The following is a 24,458-nucleotide window of genomic DNA, read 5'->3' as shown; positions in this document are numbered from 1 at the left end:
CGCTGCTCCCCCACAGCGCTAAAAAGCCAACGCATTGTAACAAATATAAAAACACACAATTCTAACGAGTCGAGAGCCGTATCTTTGTATCTGCTAGATACAAGCGCGCAGTGTGCTAAGACAAACTAAACTAAAACGCACTACAAGTGCCCAACAAAAAAAAAAAGAAATGTTTTGCAAAATTCTTTAGAAAAAACCAATTCAAAAAACAACTGGCCATATAAATGGCAGACAAACGTGTGTGTGCCTAAGATCAAGATACTTTACTTCAAACGCAAACCAATTAAGCTATATATTTGCTATATAGTATAAAAAATTATAAATAAAACAAAAACACTTGTGTTAACACAAAGCATTCCAATGTTGTCCTGTTTGGCGCCATCGTCTTCACGTTTTGGCCAAGAGGATAACATACAGCAGAGCATGCCATCGTCCACAGCCTTCTCCATGCAGTGTAAGTTCCAAATCTCTCAAGCCCAATTCAAGTCCATGAGTCATGCCCATGAGTTGTCTACAAATTCACTTTGCATTATCAGCGCAATGCAATTGAACTTTATTATATTTGAGTGTGTGTATGTGTGTGTTTGTGTGTATCTGTGTGTTCATTCAATATTCGCAAAGCGCGGCAAAAGCTAAAGCAAAGCTTTGCACACAATCAATGTCAACAATTCTACAGAATTGTCGCCATTTTTTGCGGCTGTGTGGTCCCAACAACGATCAACAAATTTCAAATTCACCTTAAAGCCAGCAAACCGATAAAAAAAATGAAAAGAGGCAGCTATAAAAAAATGAAAACAAGCAAAGGCTCGACTCACTTTATGCCGCGGCATCAAATTTCTGCTTCGTCTTTAACGCCTATGCCAAAGAGGGAAAGAGAGAGAGAGAGACAGAGTGCTGCAGCATCCACTGATCTTCAGATAATAACAATGCAAAGCTTAAACACCTCCACAGCTACAGTTTTGTAAATAAACACCTTGGGTGTTTTAATAATGAGTAAGCTTGATGGGCGAACTAAAAGTTGATCGAAGCTTAGATGCTCTCAAAATATTATTGGAATATAAATTGCAAGCTGAACTACCAGAGTTTATATTAAAATAAAAGTAAATAAACTAGGCTAGGATTCATAATGAGTAAGCAAGGCGAATAATTAGTTTATCGCAGCTTAGATATTTAAAAATATTAATGAAAATATAGAGTTTATAATATTTATTGTAAATCAAACTACAAAAGTTGTTTATTTATTTCTAGTAATGTGCTAGAGCAACAATAGTTATCTTATAATTTAAACGACTAGTCAGACAAAATATAAATATTTTATTTTATACAGTTGAAGTTATCTATGCCTAAGCCTCAAGCTTATTGTAAGGGTAGCTAATGGAATTTTATATTTTAATTATTAAGGCTGAGGGTCGTTTCATTTTTTTTTTGCGCTGCTGATTTTGCATTTACCTTGGTGTGTGTGTGTGTTTTTTTTATTTTTACTTGTGATGCGGGTGATGCTTGGAAGCTTTTGTATAAATCACACATTTTAAGCAGCAGCCAATTGCAAACGCATTTGAATTTGATTTGCTAGCCACACAGTTGGCAGTTGGCAGCGCATTTGGCTTTTGGCCGCAACAAAAGGTGGTGCGAGAGCTGTCAGTACGTCAGTCTGTCCGTCCATCAGTCAGTCAGTCAGGTAGGCAGCCACCACCGAAACCGAAACACTGGCAACGAGTCAAGTGCGAGGCGCCTCCTACAACGATAAACGTCACCACCAAAAAGGTCTTAGCCCACACCTGTGTCTGTGTGTGTGCGTGACATGCGCACAGGTAAAACAGTCACGAGTCTAAAGCCAAAGCAAACCAAACCAGTTTGACTGTCATTTTGAATTATGGCCGCGTTAGCGTGCATTGCTTTTGGCTCACACACACACACACAGTTAAATTTAATTGCTTGAGCAGCCAATCAAAGTGTAAACAAAACATAAAACTGTCAGTGGACGCAGCTCATCATCATCAACGCCCCGACTAAAGTGAAGGTGTTAAACGAATGCAGCGACGCTCAAGATTCATTCTCAAAAATGATTTGTAAAAATATTTTGTATTATTTTTCTTGTTTTGAAAATGGTTTTTGCTTTTTCGAAAACGAGCTACAAATTTATGGTGCAATGTCATTATTGCCACGCTGCCCACGTGCATGTTCCCACACACACACACACACACACACGCATACATAGACACAAGTCAAAGCTGTGACAATTAATAGGCGACGCTAAACAGCCGGATTAATTGCACATGTTCTCACTGAAAGCTGCTCGAGCAGCCGGAACTACGCTGCATAGTGTAGCTGCCACACTAACGAGGGCAGCTTAATAAGTTGTGCATTGCATTGCATAATTATTGAATATGTCAATTTTAAAAATTAAGTACACTTTGTGCTCGTCTTTTAGAATTTTGTTGTAAGCACAATTTATTTATTTGATTGATTTTAAATTATTTTTAAAATAGTTTCTTAGTATTTTGCATTTAAAAAAGCGATCATTTATTCTAGATTTGTTACATTGAACTTTATATCAAATTTAAAATACTGTTTCGATTGTGAGAAATGAGACTTATTTACTCTTTTCATTTGATAATAATTTTTTGATAAAGTTTGAGAAATGAAATTTATTTACTTCATTCATTTTAAATTATTTTTTATATTTTGAATACTGAAGTTTTAGAAATGAAATTTATTTATTTTATTTATTTATTATTTTTAATAATAAAGTTTTAGACATAAATAAGAAACTATTTCATTAATTTAAATTAATTTTTTAATTTTGATAATAAATTTGTATTTTATTTGAAAATAAATTTGTAATTTGCTCATGAGTAATGCAATTTATATATTTGATTAATATAAAATGCATAATTTTGTATGTAATATAAATCTTATTACATCTAAAATAATTTATAGAATCTCAAAAATTATTTATTTGCTATTTATTGAAACTTTCTAATAATTTATTCAAAGTATTTGCTTAATGTGCTTTCAAACAACTCTCGTTGACTTTCGTATATTCAAAACCAAACAATAAATTATAATTTATGGGCATTTAAGTAGCGCCCTGTGCTTTTTTTCAAATGTGTGTGTGTGTGTGTGTTTGTGTGTGTTTGGACAGCGGCAACTTGTTGTTGAAATTGCTGCCGCTGGATCTTGGCTAAAAGCTATAGAAAATAGCGCGACTAATCGATCGATCAGACAAAAGCTATGCACAGGTTGCCCCACATAAAAACTACAAGTAGACTATATACTATATATACGATACGTGCGCGCATAAAAATGCGTAGCTACAAGATACAGATACAAATGTATCTGCTGGCAACGTGTGCGCTTTTTCCGGTTGTTTGTTGTTTGTCTGCGCTGCTGCTGCCGCCACTGCCGCTGCCGACGCTGCTGCTGCTGCTGCCGTTTGATGTCACTGGGCAGCTGCGACCGCGATGTGTATTAATCGCTGCTACATTCAACAAAATCAACGTTCGCCCAGTTAGCAAGCGAAATGGCTTTCTATACAAAAAAATTTGTGTGTGTGTCGCGTTTCGAAATTGCTCCAAAATGTCATAAATCAAAATTTGGTACAAGCAAAACTAAAGCTGCTTAAATCACAAACACACACAGACACACACATATAGACAAACCTGATGTCGTGTTATCACCTACACAGAAAATGATTTGGTAACGCCTCCCAAAAAAACAAAAAAAAAAGAAAAGCTTGCCAAAAGTGCTTTTAGTTTTGCCTCGTGTGCCAATAAATCATAACTGTAAACTGTGCTAATTCTTTTACCTTGATGCGTAAGCAATTTAGTTTAAGTTTAGTTAAATTCAAATTGTGTTAGTAGCTGCATTTATGTTTAATTGCTCTCAAATAGCCAGGCTTGCAGCTCCTGCGAGCTAATTAATCATTTTGTGCCGTCAGTAAATGTCAGTTTTATATGCTGGTGCTGTCGTTGACTCTGCCATTTATTTTACTACCTATCTGACTGTGTAGCTCACGTTGACATACGCACTCGCCCCAACTCCACCCCCTCTCTGTTAATCGAAATTAAACAAACTTTTGCCTTTGCAAACTATTTGCAAGTGGCAAGCAGCAAACGATTAATTTGCTCACTCCAGCAGCAGCTAAGACAGCTTGTTTACCTAAGCAGCCAAAAAGCTATAGACAGACTGTTAACAAGGCTTAAAGCCGCCATTAAGATAATAAATCAACACAAGGTACTGAGCACTGACTTTGATGCTCATACCGAACTTTTCAGCTACAACCTGCCGCAGCTTTGTGCAAATTATTTCACTTTTATATTTATTTTTTTGGCAAGTAAATTGTTTGCCAATATTTTTATTTCTTGTTGTTATTTATTTTGCTGCTGCTGCTGCCTTTGTGTGTGCACAATGCACACAATTGAAACAAAGATAACTTTGAAACAGTTGTAAAGTGAAAATTGCATGGAATGTTGCTTTTACCCTCGCACTGCTCACTGCATTGCCAAGTTAAAATGAAAATGTGCTACCCAAAAGTACAGAAAAAATGGCTGCGCTTATTTTTATTTGCTTATTTATTTAATGCTGGCCACACGACGAGACAACAACACATAACAGCAAGCACAAAAAATAGAGCAAAAGTGCCAAAAAAATAAAAAAAATATATAAAAAAAAAAGTAACAGGCGCAAACAAAGCGCCAAACCCTCCACAAAAGGTGTAGCCAAAGGGCATGCAAAATTGCAGCTACAGTAGCTGCTGCTGCTGCTGGAGGTGGAGAGTGGGTGTGGGGGGAGTGGGCGTGAGTAGAGTCACTGCTACGGCTGGTTGGAGTCGATATTCAAACAGCTCTTAACGCTTCGCAGGCACAATTTAACATGTAAACGATTTTTGTTAACTGCGAAGCCCCAACCTGGGGGTTTCACTCTGATTGCTGTTCAATTGCAATAAATTTCGTACAATTGCACAATAATTGTTAAAAGTTTTCAATAAACAACAAAATAGCGCAAAACGCGAGTGTGTAAAAAACCATTTTATTTGCCAATTGTATTTTGCGCAGTTAGTTTTGCATATTAATTAGCCGCGTTAGCTGTTCAATAAAATATTAAAGCAATTTAGTTTAAGTTTAGTTAACTTACTATATGTAACGATAATATCGATAACACATACATAACATAGCAATTGTTATAATTCTTTTATTATTATTGATACATTATTATTGCAGCTACTGCCTTTCAGTTTTGTTTTATCGGTACTATCGACTACAATTTAAAAACCTCATTGAAGCTGCAACTAATATCAACATCAATTCTAATACTGCTTTAATTAAAACAATAATTTGTTATGAATATTAAAGTCTTAACTTTAGCTCATTAACTCTTATATCGATACTATCGATAGCAGCTCAAAGTGCATATTACATATAGCTACAACTAATATGAACATCAATACTAATACAGCATTGATTAAAACTATAATTTATTATCCATATTAAAGCTTTAATTTATTAACTTTTATATCGATGCTATCGATAACAGCTCAAGGTCCACAATGCATATAGTTACAACTAATATCAACATCAACTGTACTACTGCTTTAATTAAAACTTTAATTTATTATGAATATTAAAGCTTTAATCTTAACTTATTAGCATTATATCGATACTATCGATAGCAGCTCAAAGTGCATATTGCATAAAGCTACGGTAATGTCTATAGCTTTGACTTTTGTTACTTCACAATAATATTTATTATTGCTTAGTTGCTCTACTCTGTCTGCAATCAAATATTTTAGCATTTTTGGCATAATTTAGTGCACTAATTGCTGCTCGACAAAGCAAGAACAAGCGCCTACGCAGCTACAAGTTTCATCTTGTAGTTGTTGTTGCTGCTCTGTTGCTTTCAAGGTAAATCACAAAAATAGTGCACATATGTCTGACTTACTGCCTGGCCAGGCAGGCTGGCGAGCAGTCAGGCAGGCAGGCGAGCAGTCAGACCGGGCATGCCTGACAGAGGACACACATATGCCCAACAACAGCAGCAGCAGCAGCAGCAGGAGTTGCCTCGCATGGAGTCAGTGACGGACACGGCTCGGTTGGCTATTAAAATTTCACACTCAGCAAAGCAAAATGCTACAAATAAAATAAACGTGCAACAGCAACAGCAATGCGTTGCACAAATAAATAAAAACTAAAAGGGCAAAAATGCTCAGCGTTGGCGCAGTTGCTCCGCTTTACGGTTTCCAACTCCCTTTCTCATTCGAGCTATTTATAGCAGCAGCAGCGACTGCAGCAGCACCTTTGGCCATGCCACTTGAGTGAGGCACTGAGTGTGGCATGCCTTTACCTAAGCCACCTTTGTGTGCAGCACCTTGAGTGCCGCAGCTAGTTCCAAATTTAGCACGCCCTGTAGCCCAGACTAGACCAGGGCAGGGCAGCAACGATTATTGCTGCTGCTGCTGAGTCTGTCTCTGCTGGGCATATGGCATTCATATGCAGCTCAAGTGGCTACTTGAGCATGCCCAGCAGAGCGCAGAACAGAGAGCAGCGAGTTTGGTTTGTAAACTTTCGCACGCCAGAGAAATTGGAGTCAACTAAACAAATTGGCCTTCCCACAGGTTTTGCATTAACGTTTTGCTATATATTTATTTATTTAATATGCGCGCGGTGTCGCTTACATGGCCGAACAATTAGCCGAACAACATTGTATAATTTAGTATATAGTTTATTGTCTAGTGCCATTTGCAGCTAATTTTATGCTAATTTATTTAATAAATATGCTAAAAACGTCGTCGTCATCGACTGCAAGTGACTGCATCAACAAGTTCAGTCTGTTTATAATTAAGTGCTAAAATTTATGTTTATTTACACGCGTAGTACGCACAGCGCGCTGCTGGCGCCACCTGTCGGCCATTTGTCTGCAACTGCGTCAGCAGTTAAACAATTAGGCAAATTCCAAGCTACCTGAGCCAGCCAAAAAACGCACAGAGCTATATATATAAATCGTATATAGCCAAACTGTCAACGGTGTACATTTCTTTATGTTTGACAAGCGGCTGTCATTGAAATATTAAAAACACTTTAGAGACTGACAAAGGCGTTCAAAGCGTGTTTGAGAAATATTTCAAAATTCGTTTCACCTGCGCAATGTTTTGGCAGCGCTGCTACATAAATTTAGTTTCATAAAATTCAGCTAGCAAAACGAGCTAAATAAATTTGCATTAACCGAGCTTAACAAAAAAATGTCTGGCTAATAAAAAGGCGCCATAAAAAACGTATTAAAATTTAGTGGCTAAAAAGCAAAACATATAAACTAAGCAACAAATGTCGCTGACTTTGTTAGCACACATGTATTTTGGCTTTTTATTGATTTACCGTGTTGCTGGCTTTATTTATAAGCAGCCCATAAAGCATAAATGCCTACGTCAATTTTAAACGGCGCACAGGTGTACACACCGCAAAATAATATATACATATATATATGCAGTTAAAATCTTTATTCGTATTAATACTAAGTAGCTGACAAATTATTTGTCGCTCAACAGCAAAAGAAAATTCATGCGAATTGACATAAAATTTTATTTTAATGACGACATTTATATTAAACATTGTCAATATATTAAGACAAAATTATGTTGTGCTAAACATAAAAAATATAAAAATAAAATTCAACAACAAGACTAAACAGACAAAAGCTGCTTGCTGCCAGCTGCAAAGTGTTGCGAGCCACTTCAGTCAAGCTTAGACTTAAGCCTGCCAGCCCATATATATATATATAGCTGATATATAATGCCTTGCCTATCAATCAACTTCAATTGGGCTGCGTTAAGCGCCAAATAGTTGGCAATAGCAACAAAAGGAAAAACAAAGCACAAACATTTTGTATGACTATCAAAAATATTTTTTGTTTGCACAAATTGAAATTAATTTGCGTGTAGCATATAAAATATAGAAAAAGTGTAAGAACCCGTAAAGGCTTTTTCCACGTTGCGTTAATAATTTATGTTATGAAAAATTGATTGAACTAAATGAGCTGCTGACACACTTGTTGAGTGTTGGAGCTTGTCACACACACACAGAGAGAGAGATAAATAAATATATATTGCTTACAATAATGCTGATGAAAAGAGCCATAAAAATTATAAACATAAACTGTTAAGCAGCTGTTGCAAGCTTTTTATTTGTAATTGCTAATGGCAGTTTAATTGCCCTAAAAGAAACTTAAAAGGTGCAAGAATTTAAATGCGGGCAGCCCGCATTGCCTAAAATCAAACTGCAGCAGCATCAATTAACAATTGTAATAACAATAAAAGCGTACAATAATAATTCAATAAAAAAGAGAGAGAGAGAGAGAGAGAGAGAGCAGCAACTATAGAAAGTGAAAGTGAAAATGTTACGTGCAACGAACTTTAACTGTAGAATGCGCTTGATTGAAAGCGAACAGACAAGCGAACATGCCACAAAGGTATGAGGCAGGCAGCGGCTGTTAATTTACCAATGCAGCATGCATGTGTGTGTGTGTGTATGTTGCTGTGTGTGTGCCCCCATGAGCGCTGCTGCTGCTGTCTGCAGGCGGTTAATTGGCTTAAATTAAGGTAGCGATCAAATAGCAGCCACAGCAGCAACAGCAACAAAGACTCCCATTGTCAGCTATGCCGCAGCAGAGAGTGAGCGAGACAGCGTAGAGCGCGCAAGCGAGAGGCAGCTAGCAAGTTAAACTCCATTTTGTACCTTGCAACGTGCCTCAGTCCAGAAGATACAACAAAGTTGTTTGCTTATTTACCAAGCGGCCATAAGTGTCTCACACACATGCCGAGTCATTTATTTCTGTGTGCGTGTGTGTGTGTGTGTGTGTGAGCAATTGACTGACCCTCGGCATGAGCAACGTCGTCGTCGTCATTGAACAAAGCAATCTTCAAGATACTTTTGCTCGCTGCTCTTCTTGTTGTTGCTTCGTTTCTTTATGATCTCCCTTTTCGCATGCTTGAACGCTTTTTTAAACTGATTAAGTCGACTCTTCAGCCAGCCAGCCCATACTCATGTGTGTGTGTCTGTGTGTGTGTGTGTGTGTGTAAAAACCAGCTCCACTCTTTTTTATTTGTTATTTTTTTACTTTTGATTGGTGCATGAGATCATCGCCTTTTACGTGGAAACGTTGCGTGAAGGCAACGGCAACGGCAACGGCAAATACCAATAAACATACAGACATCTGCACATATATGTATATATCGTATATATAGCCAGGCAAGTTGCCTGCCTGCCTGACTAACTGACTCTGGTCTACACTAAAGTCGATTTGCCACGAAATTAAAGTTGATCTTTGAGCTGCCTCACGGCTTATGCGCATTTTTTTTTTGCCTTTTTTCTTCATTAAAGTTCTGGCTGCTTAGACTTATCAGCAGCGTCGATCTGGCAGTTAATTTGTTTTCATTAAAACTGCCAACATGGCCGCCCCTTAAAGCTAAAAGACTTTTAACCCTTTGTTGCTCACTGTACCTTCAAAAATTTTCAGAACGCAGAGTAAAGGAATTTAAAACAAAAAAAAAATGTACTAAATTTTTGCAAATAATTGCTAAGCAATAAAAAGCTGAGATTTTATAATGAAATTGGGGAATTCTAAATATTTTTAGTTTATTTTTCAATAAATAATTTTTTTATTTTAATATCATTATACATAAAAAATTAAATAATAATAATAAAGTATTTTATAAATATAAATAAATATATATCCTATAAATATATTTAAAAAACAATAATAAAATAAACAAAATATAAATAAATTTATACATATACTAAAAATAAATTTTAATTAGTATTAGCATTAACATAATTGCAAATCAGTCTCAACTGAACTCAACTATTTTTATTATTTATTATTTAAAATAAAAAGATACTAAGTAAAATTACTAAATAATTGTTTTCCATGCTTTTTAATTGTTTTGAATAAACTCAATTTTCAAAGTTTTAATAGCTGAGCAGCATCAAAGCAAATTGTCATTAATGAATGGTTCATCTTTAAAATAAAAATAAGCTAATCAGTATTTAAAAGTCGTGAAAATAAATAAATATATTATAATTAGCATCAAATATTAATTGCTCAACTTTTAATACTTGCACATATTTTATGTAAATAAATAAATTGATTGAGTATCCATATTTATTGCACTAAATTATTTGCCTGACTGTTTTAATTAAAATGCACATTTGCTTTCTTTATTGCAGTTCCCGCTTTGGCCTCCAGTTTGCATCATCATGCCGCAGCACACAGCAAGAGCAGCAATGATGCTGCCGCCGAGCAGCATCAGCAGCACCAGCAGCAGCAACATGCGCTGGCCACAGCCGCCGACGAGTTTCTGGTCAAGTGCACACAATGCCACAAGCGCTTCAATGAGTTTCAGGTAAGCACTAGCCCCAATTTGTTGCTCCCAGCAGAGAATTGAACTTTGAACTTTGATTTGCAGTCGCTTAGTGAACATATTGCCAGCGAGCATCCGCATGATAAGCTGAACTTTGAGCAGCGCTTGGCGCGCGCAGTTCACGTTGAGAGCGAGGCGGAGGACGAGGACGAGCGCAGCAATTTGAGCAGCAGCAGTCGCCGCTACGCCAAATCGCCCAGCAGCAGCAGCAACAACAACAACAACAACAGCAGCAACATTGACAATAACAACAGCGATGCGATCAAGAATCAAAACGGCAACAGCAACAGTCAACACTCGCCGCTCTGCTCGCCCATGGCGCAAGCATCGAGCGACTTCCTGGCGCAGCTGCCACACGCGCGTGCTCCACAGCTGCCGCCGCATTTGCATGCGCAGCTGATGGCCGCCGCCGCCTTGGCCATGCAACAGCCCACGCAAGCGCAGTCGCTTGCCACACAGCCCGGCAGCAACAGCAGCATTGGCAGCAACTCTGCCTACGAACTGGACCTGAGCGCTCCACGCTCCACCTCCAGCCCCGGCTCCAATGCGGGCGAGCTCAGCGCCGGCGGCTTCCCCTGCATGCAATGCACCGCCGCCTTCCCCAGCCGCGAGCAGCTCGAGCAGCATCAGCTGCTGCACTCGCCCAACGGCCAGCAGACCACACACAATGTGACGCAGGTGAGTTCCAAGCGACTAAAAATAAATAGAACTAACATAACATAACAAATTTATTAAAATAAAAGCGCTGCGACTTAGTCACGCCGCCAACTCTGCTGCTGCAGGCTGCTGATAAAAATGTTAGTGCGTATTTAATAAGCGTTGCACTGAGCGAAAAACTCCACCTATATATAGATAAAGAAAATGCAATTATGTTGCTTGAACTAGAACTTGCTTTGATTGCTCGAATATGAAACACGCGCTTGTCTATAGAAGATTTCTATGTTCTTTTTCAAACAACTTTTTATGAGGAGATATTTAATTTTATTTAAGAGTTTTCTATATTCTGCTTCTTGAAACTTTCTGTAAGAAGATATTTTATTTTACCTTTATAGAAGATTTCTGTATGTTTTATTACATATAGAAGATATTTATATTCTTTTTAAATAAACTTTCTATAAGAAGATAATTTAATATTTATTGGAGCATTCTATATTCTTCCTGAAACTTTCTATAAGCAGATATTGTATTAAACCCTTACACAATATTTCTATTAGATATAAAAGATTTCTATATTCTTCTACAAAAAACTAAAAAGGTATTTTACTTTAATTTCCATATTCTTCTTCAAGAAACTTTCTGAGAGAAGAATTTTTATTATTTATTGAATATTTCTTTCTTCTTCTTTATGAAACTTTTTGTGAAGAGATATTTTATAATATAACATGAAACATTTCAAGAAACTTTCTGTAAAAACATATTTTATTATTTATTTACAGAAGATTTGTATAATCTTCTTTAATAAACTTTCTGTCAGAAGATATATTAATATTTATTGAAGATTTCTTTCTTCTTCTTTAAGAAACTTTCTGTGAGAATATATTTTATTAAACCTTTAGAGAATATTTCTATATTCTTCTTAAAAAAACTTTTTGTAAGTAGATATTTTATTAGATATAAAATATTTCTATATTACTCTTCAAAAAACTAAAAAGATATTTTATTTTATATAGGAAATTTCAATATTCTTCTTCAAGAAACTTTCTGTAAGAAGATCTTTTGTATAGGAAATTTCTATATTCTTCTGCAACAAACTTAATGTACAATATTTTATTATTTTATTTTCTTTTTGCCAAGTGTACTTTCGTGTTAAAGTTCACGATCATCAGTTTTGTATATTCAGTCTTTCATTTTGAAATACACATTACTCATACGTCATGTTGCTTCGCTAGGCTGCTTCTATTAAATTATACACCACGCAGACTCAGTGCGCGTTTCAAAGTTGATCTTTGAGTGTAGCCCCATGCACAATGAGCTGGCTTTGTTCAGCTTAGTTATTGTTGTTGTTGTTGTTGCTGTTGTGAGCGGAAAATAAGCAACGATAACGTGGAACGAGGGACGGATAACGACGGTGCCAAGCACACAATCGTTCAACCTTATGGAAGAATGTGCCCACGTTTCCTGTTGATACAAAAATACGAGAGAAATCGACGCGTAATTATTAAAAACACAAAATGGGCGCACAGCTTAAGAAATGAGAAAATAATTAAGCTCAGATAAGCCCCACACACTTTATATATATAAAATGCATAGTTCTTTAAAGATAACATGCAATTGCTTGAGGTTTTTCCCATACACATGCACAAGGGGTATTTATTTCATTGGAATTCAAGTGTGTGTGTGCGCTTACGTCAAGTTTATCAGCAATGTGGCAACAACAACAAACAACACTAAACTATGATAAGCAACACCGTCATAATAAAAGCAAAAAAAAAACAAAACAAGTAGAAGAAGCAGCAGCATTATATGTAGGCGTTTACCCAAACCAAAACAACAAAAAAAAAAGTTGGAAAATAAATAAAAAAAAGTATTATCAGGGGAGCATTGACTGTAGCCAAAGAAATAGAAGTAGGTAAGCTGCAAGAGCGAGACAGCCAATGTCGCAGCCTATCATAAAGTCTCAGCACACACACACACACACACACGAACACACACATATATAGAATCTTACATTTGGCCTGTCAGTCTTTGCTCGTAACTCCCAATTGTGCAGTTGTTTTTGTTTCTTTGCTGCGTCTCTTCGCTCGTCTGGTCATGTGATAAGGCATTAAAATAAATGTTGCTACAGGCAGCCAGCTGATAAGACATACTAACACTTATGTACTTACACTTGCCCTTACCCTTACCCTACTCACTCGTCATAAAAAGCAAAAGAAATACACGCACTAAAAAAATGGCCTACCCTATATACACTGAACGATAAGCGCACTCGTGTGTGTGTGCGTGTGTGTGTGCGTGTGTGTGAGCATACACCTTGGGCTATTAAAGCCACATAAATTATAATTTTGTTGCATTTCACCAAAGCGTTGCCCATTTAATGCGCGTCCATAAATTCATATGGCTAGTTTAGCTTTTTTTTCGCTTTTTTTTTTGGGCCGACAAGCGCCAACGAAATGAAAAAGTTTGCTCCGCATATCAAAGCTAAGCTACAGTGGTTAAAAATAATATCAAAAAAATGTTATAAACAACAAAATTTTATTTTCAATTGCAATATTATTAAAACATATTTTTGACTATGATGCAACAACATGCATTATTTAGTTTATTATTGCTGCAGCTAGTTTGTACCACTGTCAACATTATGACTTGCTTTGAAGTTTATTAATATTTGCATTAAGCTTCATATGGCTGCTGCTGCTGCAACTTTGATAAAAAACGAACAACTCACAACAGCAATCAGTGGAGTTTTGCCGCCCACTTGAGGCGTGGCTTTGTATGTATATGTGCACACATAATTTACGGCTTTGTTAATGACATTTAAACATTGAAACATGTGCACCAAATGCGACAAATGGCAACAGGCCAATGCGCGATGCGCCATTGGTCAACTATAGTCATATTTACTTATTATTGATGGCCACTGTGTTTATTTAATGCGCGCTTTACACGTGTACTATAAGCGTTTTAAATTATTATGTGTGAAAACAATTAATTATGCCTGAAATGCAATAACAGCAACAACAAACAGCGCAACAAATTGCTCATTATGAAAATCACGCGCATAAAAGTAGGCAACGTGTGTTTATTGTTGCTATTGAAAATCCATTTTAAATTGGCCGCAGACACACACAAGCACACGCACACACACATGCATACATTATATATACGCTTGCAATGGCGAAAGGTCAACATCATTAACATCAAGCCTTGGCAGCACATAAATTATGGCTCAAACTTCAGCATGTTGCAACAACCAAACAAAACTTTCAGCACCAGCAACTGAGCACTGAACACACTGAACACTGAAAAAAGTGCAGCAATTAAATATTTGCTTAACTGCGCGCATACGAAAAAAGCAGTCGCAACTTTTTGGCCACAATTCATTTGAGGTCGAGCCACCTTTTTTGCGGAGCCAACAGTCAACCGTCTGCACACAGCGGCAACAATTCAAATTGAAAAATTATATGCACTTTAGGTGTATAACCCCCAGCCCCCCAACCCCGCTGCCCACTGCCCGCTGCGTGTCCTGGCTGTTTGGCATCATTGTCTCGGCGCCGTTTCGCCACTTGACGAGTTGCGAGAGTTGAAAAATTAATAGCAATTTATTTACTCCGCTGACCCCACAATGTGCCCCCTTGACCACGTTTAAATGTATTTTTATGTGTTTCGCTGACCGGCGAACACACGAGCCAAAGTTTAAAAATTATTTGCAATTAAAGCAAACAAATTAAATAAACTTTTCGACGCGCCGCTTTTGCTAAAAAAAAAAAATAATCAAAATTTATAACTAGCGCGCAATTTGTTCAACAATTTATTATGAGCAGCTTTCAATTGACTAAAACTAAATTAGTTGTGCTATAAATTATAAAAAAGTTTTCATACGCGTTTCAAATTTCGTCTTAACCTCAGCTCAGCTAATGACATTAACATTCTTTTATTACATTGTTTATAAATAGAAAAAAATGCCAAGCATCTTTGCCTGCAGCTAGCACCTGCCCATTTTTTAAGAGCACACATGCCAACGCATTTCCCCAAAGTCATTTTCCACCTTTCCCACTGCTGATTTGCCTTATAATATTTTTTCTTCTTCGTTCAAGTCCCGCGAGCACTTGGATCAACTTTCACCGTGAGCATCATAAATTATGTGTGTGCCTCCCTCGAAGAAATTTTCTCACATGGCATTTCCTTTGCAACTCCAGCAACTCCCTTGGGCTCTTTCACTTCAGTTGCATTGTGTGACGTTTATTATGCGGTCGAGTCTCTTTCACTCTCTCACTAACTGCTTTTAATAAAGTTGCAGCTTGAGTTATTAGCTTGATTTGAAATATATTTGCTGTTTGCTACGCCTTTCATCGCAAGTTATAAATGAAATTTATTTTGCGGCGGCGCCTAATTTATGTTTTCCTAATACCCCAAACTAATTTCGCATGTTTAGGCGAGATTTTCATATATAGTTGGTGGCCCAGTCCGCAGTCCCCCACGCATCATTGAGCAAAACGTTTTATTTATAAACAATTAAATTTGATTTGTCGTGCGTTGGCAGCCCAAGCAACATGAATTTTCAACGAGTTTCCGCTTGTCTCTTCGCTTTCTTTTATTGCTGCTGCTGCTGTTGCTGTTAACAAATTAATATTGTGAATCTTCAGTTTCTCATGCGCTTTTATTAACTTGCAATGCGCCATTGAAAATATTGAAATATGCGGCAGTCCAAATAAATTGCCATTAAACCACAGCGCTTAAAAGTGTTTTCCTGTTAATCAATTTTCAAGAAACCAAAGAAATTCATTTTCACTGAAAATTGAAAACAAACAGCCGGCGAAAATGTCACCAGAGACCTTAAGAATAAATGAGCAGCAAATTTTCACAGACAATGAATTTTGGTTAATCTGCAACAAAATGGATTCTTATGCCGGATCTGTTGATTTTTCTGATTCAATACTTCAGTTTACAATTGAAAAACAACGACGTGTGTATAGGGTAGGGGCTTATCTGTAAGCCGCACCTCTATTCTGTTAATCTGCGCTTATCAAACGAGTTCAAAAACCCGCTTATTGTACCTATTCAAAGCACTTTCGATAACGATAACCCGCACACCAAGAGCGCACAACGTGTGCTGATTTACCAGTCAAGCTAGTCGAGAGGTACTATCCCCATTCCGATCCCGACTATCTCTCTAATTTATGTGTTTTCGTTTCGTTTCGAAGGTATACGTCAATTCTAACTGGAAATTCATTCATTGCTCTAATCAGACGCAACCTTATAAGTATATATAATACATATGTATATTTTTTATATACTACGAGCAGCTGCCACAGAAGATAAGAAATACGCATTCGACCAAAAATTGGGTCGCAGTTTGCCATAAAGCAGTTAGACATTATATTATTTTATTAAAAGAAACGCGTCTCGTTTGCTAAACAATTTTCATGCGGCGTCGTTAATAATCTTTTGGTTTCTTTGCGCTTTTTTCTTCAACATTTTTTTGCTTTGAGTTTCGCTTTTTTTTGTTTAGACTGACCTCAAAAATAAGATCAACAACTTGAGCATGTCGCTTGTTGTTATTTTTGTTTACGCGTTTCGTCAGGCGACAGGTGCGTTTTTATATGTATGTGTGTGCCTGTGTGTGTGTGTGTATTTATATATATTTCCATGCTGGCAAGAGCATTTTGTCAATTTCGTAAAACAGGCGTAGAGAATTGAATCCAACAATGCTTTTGAACATGTCACTTTTGAAAGCTTATTGTCGTAGCTGCCCCTACACCCAACCCCAACCCCACCCCAACCGAAATGTGCTCACCGACAAGCTTAACAGCTAATTATGCGCTCTATTATGGCCAAATTCTCATGTCACTCAATGAATAAAGCGTTTTTCGTGAAATACTTTCACAAATTAGCGGTGTCTGTGTTTGTACACACATTTGCTTTGACTTAATTTCTCTATTAGTACACTTGTCACAGCCTCTGCTGTTCGGCTGCTCGCTCTTCCACTCTTCCACTCTGCCTCTCTTCGTCTCTTCAGTTGTGTCTGTCTACGCGTCTCTGTTGGCCTGGCGCCCACCTACGTTGCGTTATAATTATAGCAAAAGGCTTTCTGTCTGCTGCAATTAACGTTGCCGGACTCACTTGCTGGACGCTGATCGTAGCCACGCTCACTCTCTTTCACTTTCGCTCTCTCTCTCTCTCTCTCTCTCTCTCTTCTTTGTCAGCATCGTTTAGCTTGATTTGTGCTTTGAAGCTGCTGTGTGGTCGCCGCCGCATAAAATAAAATGCGCTTGCCACTTAAAAATTTTATTTTCATTTGAGGCCTTGTGCGTTGATAACAAATGGAAAACTGATAAGCAATACTCGATGAAGGCTACACCAGCTGTAAATTTAAAAGTGTGCGCCCGTGTGTTTTTGCTGCCTCGTGTTTTAATGACATCATTGTAAATTTCAAGCAAATGATGACTTAAGGTATGCGTTGCTTTTAATTGGCAGCCATACTGTATAAAAATTCACTTGAAATATTATTAATTAGGCACACACACAAACCACTGACGCACGTTATACATTTAACATTGATCTGTTATGCTAATGTCGCGACCTATGTTAAAGAGCAGCTTAAGAGCAAGCACACGTGTTAAAAGCTGTGTGCTATAAGCTTGAAACACACACACATATGTTTGTGCATATGTATGTAGTCAGACACTTGACTCATCACAATCAGTTGCTGCTGTTGTTGGCATCTTCATGGGGCAATGCCATTATTAAAGGTAGTCTCAATTGCTGCTTCCGCTCGCAGCGCATGAGCAACGCTAATAAAATGCATAAGAATCATACTGACGCATACACATAACAATAGTTTACCTTTATGAAAATAAATTGCGTGTGTGTGTGTGTATGTATGTGACTGCCATTTTACTTAACATTTAATTGATAACAATAAAAATAACAACAGCGTATGCGAGTTAATGCCCCGCACTCTCACACTCACACTCAGTGCTGTGTTCGCTTAATCAGAGGTGGAGAGGTGGGCGTATTTACAGCGACGACTGTTTAAATGGCTTACAGTGGTGGAGCAACAGAGCGAGAGAGAACGCGCGCGTGAGAGAGCAAAAGCGATAACCGGTTTTACAAGGTATTTTCAAAGAGAGCAACAGGTAGCCATGGCTGTTGTGCTGTTGCTGAGCGCATGTTAAAACTTGTTTACAGCTTACGCTCGCACTCGCTCTCTCTCTCGCTTGCTGTCTCTTTTCCATACGTATTCACCTGCAAATGGCGACTGTTAAGCATGACGTCAGCGCAGGCCATACATAAATCAATATTATAAAATATTTCAAACAGGTAAAACAACATGAATTATGTTTGCATACATGTGTTCGGCCCCTAAGCAGACACTCATAAGCTGAACGGAAGCGGAAATTTATGTTCCGTTTCATTCATCCAGTGTGCCAGCCGGCGCCCACAAAATTACTCAAAAGAAATTCCCAAATTGTAGTTGAAGAAAAAAAAACAAATTGCCTAACGGCTGTGCTAAGCAAACAAATTAGGCCCAAAAAAAAAAAACTGGCCACGCTTTTTATGAGCGCAATTATTGGGCGTATTTTGTATTATTTCCTCCACTTGCTGTACAAATAAACAGATTGTCAAACGTTAATGTACAAACTAATTAGCATGAAGAGCAAAAGAAGTTTAGTTGTGATAACAGTGACCAACACATGCATACGCACATATTCATAATTAATTATTGAACGTAAAGAGAGCAGGTTATATAGCAGACAGCTTTATGGCGCATTAAACGCATACACATTAAAAATTGCTTGTTGATAAACGTAGAATGTCATGAACTTTACAGCAACAATATGCGTATTTATTATTCACTATGTATATGTATAGGTGCATGTATGTATTAAGAATTTGCTGAGGTGTTGTGCATTGCTTTAACAACAAGCGAAAGTTCAACGGCAGCAATGTAAACAGCCATAACGTAGTGGGGTGGGGGGATCGGGAATCAATTGCTTACAACACGTGTTAGCAGCTGTTGGGGGCCGAAGTGAAAGTGCCTGGAAATCATTCAGCACGCCAGCTAAGTGGAGCGACGCCTACCACCTCTCCGGGGCTGTTATTGTAAGACTTGTCCGTCATTTCATTGCGCGCACCTTTTCTCCCACTTGCATTTCGATATGTGAGGCGTTCAATTTGTTGCCAAACAAAACAAAGCGCAACGCGTTGATTAGCATCAGCTGTTGAAACAGTTTTATTTGATTTGATACGAGTTTTCACTTTGTTGTTGTTGTCTTTTGTTATTGTTTATGCTCGCAACATTGTTTATTTGGCGCTTTGTCGCAACACGCAACAATTTCGATTGATCTTTGTGTATGTCGATCGATTAATAGCGCGTATCGCAGTTAAAAGCTCACTGATATGCAGAAGTCTTCAAATTTTTGGCTGTCCTTTTTAGCAACTGCTTCTCCGTTAGTTGCGTTAGTTGCTTTACACACATTTCAAGTTGTGCGCTGAGCGCTGCGCTTGTTAAATTGCGTTGTTTATTTAGTGTTTAAAATAAATGAAACGGTTAGATTAAAAACGCTTTGAAACTGTTTGCCAAAAGCAACAACAACAACAAAAGGGCGGCGGCAATTTAACGATGCAAGACTTGAAATGAATTTAATTCATTTTTTGTGCTTTTTGCTTTTGCTTTGTGGTTGTGTGTTTTGGTTTTTGCGCTAACGCGAAGCGGCAGTTTAACAAACTTGGCGGCTGTATAACAAACATTAAACACAAATAAATAAACATACGCAAGTTTACTTGTTTTAAGCAAATTTTATTACCTGTATGTGTGTGTCTGCTTGTTATGTGTGCGTAAAATAAGAAATGAGCGCGTTGGTTTTTCGTTGGCAGCAGCCGCTGTGCGAGCGAGAGAGCAACAAAACAGCAGAGCAAGTGAGCAGCGCTTTTCAATTAAGAGCGCAAAACGAATTAATAAATATTTAATCTTTTTATTTGCAGACATGTAAAATTTGCCACAAGGCCTTTGCCAATGTTTATCGCCTGCAGCGTCACATGATCAGCCATGATGAGTCCGCACTGCTGCGCAAATTCAAATGCAATCAATGCGACAAGGCGTTCAAGTTCAAGCATCACCTGAAGGAGCACGTGCGCATCCATTCCGGCGAGAAGCCCTTCGGCTGCGACAACTGCGGCAAGCGCTTCTCGCACTCCGGCAGCTTCAGCTCCCACATGACTTCGAAGAAGTGCATCAGCATGGGCCTGAAGCTCAACAGCAGTCGCCAAATGCTCAAGACGCTGGACAAGAATGCGAGTGCCGCACGCTCGCCCACGCAGCAGCAACAGCAGCAGCAGCAGCAACGTGTCTGCAAGCTGCCCGAGCAGGTGGCGCCACAGCCGCCGCCGCCGCAGCATGCAATGAATTATTTCGCTGGCGATGCAAATGCAGCGGCGGCAGCAGCAGCGGCTAATGCAGCCACGCCCTTTTATCCCAACTATACGGCCATGAATGCAGCGCTGCTGGCCTTTCCCTTTATGGATCCACGCATGCATTCCTACAGCTTCCAGCGACTGCTGGAGCTGACAGTGGGACAGCAGCAGCAGCAGCACCAACAGCAGCAACAGCATGAGCTGCAGCTGCCGCACAAGCAGGAGCTGGAGCGCGCAGAAACACCAAAGCTGGTTATGGACTTGGAGCCGTCGCAGCCAAAGGCGCCAGCCACGCCTGAAGCGCAAGCCACAACTGAACTTGAAGCCAGCATTAAGCAAGAGCACAGTCGCGAGCCTACACCTGCGCCCGAGTCACCCAAGTGCATCAAGCAAGAGGCAGAGCAGCAGCAGCAGCAGGACGAACACGAAGCCGAGCCAGAGCTGGAGCCAACGCCTGCTGCTGACCAAGAAGCCTTTGAGTCGGAGCTGCGCTGCAGTCGCTGCGCCAAGACATTCAATCATCAAACCGAGCTGGTGCAGCACGAGAAAGTGCTCTGTGGTCTGATCAAAGAGGAGCTGGAGCAGCAGTACCAGCAACAGCAGCAACAACAACAACACTCCAGCTTTGCCAGCGAGCTAGATGATGATGAGGAGGAGCTGGAGGAGCCGCGTCAGGATTACAACACGGGCAGCGACAGTGGCGAGCGCAAAGTGCGCGTGCGCACCGCCATTAACGAGGAGCAGCAGCAGCAGCTGAAGCAGCACTATGCACACAATCCGCGTCCCAGTCGCGATGAGTTTCGTTTGATTGCCGCGCGCCTGCAGCTGGACGCGCGTGTGGTGCAGGTTTGGTTCCAAAACAATCGCTCGCGTGAGCGTAAAATGCAAAGCTTTGCAGGCAGTGCCGACTCAGCGACGCCACGCAATGCTGGCGATGATCAGCCGCTGGATTTGTCAGTCAAGCGCGATGCTTCGCCCGTTTATGGGCTGGCGCCACAGCAGGCGGCAGCAGCGCCCGTTGTGGAGCTGCCACATGAAATGGCCATCAACTTGAGTCGCAAGCTCTGCAGCTCGGCGTCCATGTCGCCAGCATCGCTCTCACCCTGCTCGGCCAGCGCGGCCAGCAATGTCACCTTGCAGCAAAATGCGGCAGCAGCAGCTGCCGCTGCGCTCTACTTTGCGCCCAACTCGCCGCCCAGTTTGCATGATGCTGCGCCACGCCCACAGCTGTTTCCACACCTGGGCAACTACATGATGCCCAATCTGCCCATGGAGGCGCTCATGCCGCTGCCCAATCCGCTCATGAACAGTATTAAGCTGCCCGACTTTCGTGGCAACAGTCTGAGTCCCGCCGGCTCGGAGAAGCGCTCCTGGCGCGACGATGACCTGCGCATCTCGCATGAGGATGATTACATGCTAGCTGCTGCCGCCGCCGCGGGTGGATTGCTGCCGCCCAAGCCGAAGCGCGTCAAGGCCGAAACGCATGGACATGCTGGCGATCCCGATCTGCCCTTCGTATGCGATCAATGCGACAAGGCGTTCGCCAAGCAGAGCTCGCTGGCGCGTCACAAATACGAGCATTCCGGTAAGCAATCCGACTAGCAAATACACTTTGATTGCCATAAATCGATTTTAATTTATCGAATTTGCAGGTCAACGTCCGTATCAGTGCATGGACTGCCCCAAGGCCTTCAAGCACAAGCATCACCTGACGGAGCACAAGCGTCTGCATTCGGGCGAGAAGCCATTTCAGTGCTCCAAGTGCCTGAAGCGCTTCTCCCACTCGGGCAGCTACAGTCAGCACATGAACCACCGTTACTCGTACTGCAAGCCCTACAGGGAATAGGTAAGCGACACCTCAGTGCCGCCCACCTGCATCACAGCCAACAATGCCACGCCCACAACGCGTGCGCGGCGTGGCGCCAACACAGCCAGAAGCAACAACAATCAGCAACACAACAACAGCAACAACAACAACAACAATGGAGCGAGCAGCTATCAACAACAATTGGCCAACATGCGCTTCCAGCCGCGTCTGCCTTGGCCCAGCGCTGGCGTCATGCTACCACCACCGCCACACAGCCAACGTAGCAACATTTTGCCACCACCACCAGCTCTATATGTGCCAGCAAATGGAGCACCGTCTTGGCCACTGCATCATCATCATCATGCGGGATTGTTGGCGCCGCCGCCGCCGCATGCGCTGCACAGCGAACGCTTCACTACGCCGCCCACTGCTGTGCCGTCCGCCCAGGGCGGGCACGCCTTCGATTACTTCAATGCCAAAATGCTGCAGCTGAATGCGCGCCAGTTAACATAGGTCCAACTAACTAACTAAACAGTGCACTTAATTGCTGTACTTAAATGCAAGAGCAACAAATTGCCAATTGTCGAACTAAAAAATCTCAAATTTGTGCAGGAACACAAAAACAAAAACAAGTTAACAAAGAGATATGGAGAGAGCGTTAGCCTGTTATCCACACACACACACTCACACACAATCTTTTTGTTTAGAAAGCAGTTGAAATATTTTTTATAGCCATATACCATATATATATACATATATATATTTATGCAAAGTGAAACCTTTCGTTTGAGCGAATTTATTATTATTTTTAGTATTCTTTTATAACTCGTTTTTCATTATATTTTTTATGGTTAATTATTAAGTTAAGAGCTACAAGTGCCAGTACCAAGTGCTGCGAAATACTCAAAAGCTTTCAAATTTTCAAATTTATTTGTGAATAAAATATCACATAATATTATTTTGTTTATGCCTAAGTTCGAAATCAATCAAACTGCCTGCTAGCAGGCTGGGTTAACACTCTCCAACAAAACAGAGAAAACACTTCTAGGACCAACAGCCAACATTAACTTGACAATATGAAAAAAAAACACCAATGCCAAAGTATTAAACAAACAGCCAATTTGTATTAAACTCATTGTAAAGAAAAGCGAAACTCATTAAAATTAAAACTCAATCCCGCACTTTTGTTAAACTATAAACAAAAAAACAAAAACCCACCGCTTGCTGCGCGTTTTAAGCTTAAACAAGAAAGAAATTCGTTTGCGCTCGTTTCTTTTAATTTAATTTTATTTTTGTATTATATTTGTACGTAAAAGCAAAATTATTGCAATGAAAACACTTAAAGAAAACACCTATACGATCATTCCATTTTTGCTAGAGTTGCGCCCACCAGAAGGTGCCACGCCCTATGCATTTATACCTTCGGCTACTTCAGCATGCATCAAAGCTAAAACTATAAAAAACAAAAACGAAAGAAAAAACGTTACAAATTCTTTGTAAATGTGCTAAGCGTATTTAGAGCACAAAATTCAAAAGCTAATGTTTATAATTAATATTACAAATCTAAAACATAATGTTAATGCGTAAAGAAAACTTAATTTGGCCTTATTAAACATTATTTAACAATTAATTACTTAAAGCAAACACTATGCGTAGTTATAGTTCTAAATAAAGAAAACATAAATTTAAGCTACATAACATAACAACTGCAAAATGTCTCTAAACCAAAATTCTTAGCAAATTTTCAATGTGCATATTTATAAAAAATATATATATCTAACACACACACACACACACTCGCAACATTAACGTACAATTAATGTTTAAAAGGACAATAAATTACTAAGCATGCGTTCAAGTTTTTGCTGCAATTAAATTCACTTCACTGCTAATTTAACAATAAATACACAGAGAGGCAAAATATGCTAAACAGAGAACAGAAAAAAGGTTTCCACAACAACGAATATGATAATTTGTAATGTTTATATTATGATATGTCTAAAAACAAAAACCGACACACACACATGCATACATAAGTATATACTACAAGCTGTTATTATTATTTTTATTTTAATAACATATTTGTTTGTTAAAATTCAACAACAACAACATGCATTTATTACTTAATTAATTTTTATATATACATACATCGATATATATATATAT

At 39.2% G+C, this 24,458-nt stretch overlaps 1 protein-coding gene across 1 annotated transcript; it reads left to right on the top strand.

Annotated features, from left to right (window-relative positions):
* Positions 1–23,020, top strand: LOC108604353 (zinc finger protein 1). Its single transcript, XM_017993787.1, has 5 exons — positions 1–454; positions 10,218–10,393; positions 10,457–11,089; positions 20,057–22,070; positions 22,138–23,020. Exons 1-5 carry the CDS (start codon positions 361–363, stop codon positions 22,329–22,331), a joined length of 3,111 nt encoding a protein of 1,036 aa, XP_017849276.1. The 5' UTR covers positions 1–360; the 3' UTR covers positions 22,332–23,020.
* The last annotated feature ends 1,438 nt before the right edge of the window (positions 23,021–24,458 follow it).

Source organism: Drosophila busckii, chromosome 3R (assembly GCF_011750605.1).
Source record: "Drosophila busckii strain San Diego stock center, stock number 13000-0081.31 chromosome 3R, ASM1175060v1, whole genome shotgun sequence".
Lineage (NCBI taxonomy): Eukaryota > Metazoa > Arthropoda > Insecta > Diptera > Drosophilidae > Drosophila > Drosophila busckii.
Note: the sequence above shows the minus strand (reverse complement) of the source record. Positions and strands in the feature narration are given on the sequence as shown.

What these genes read in the sequence shown, in the direction of transcription:
- LOC108604353 (XM_017993787.1), top strand. Translation starts at nt 361, where the DNA reads ATGTTGTCCTGTTTGGCGCCATCGTCTTCACGTTTTGGCCAAGAGGAT. An exon ending in CACAGCCTTCTCCATGCAGT is followed by an intron (nt 455 to 10,217) that starts GTAAGTTCCAAA and finishes TCTTTATTGCAG; the next exon opens with TTCCCGCTTTGGCCTCCAGT. An exon ending in TCACAAATACGAGCATTCCG is followed by an intron (nt 22,071 to 22,137) that starts GTAAGCAATCCG and finishes TCGAATTTGCAG; the next exon opens with GTCAACGTCCGTATCAGTGC.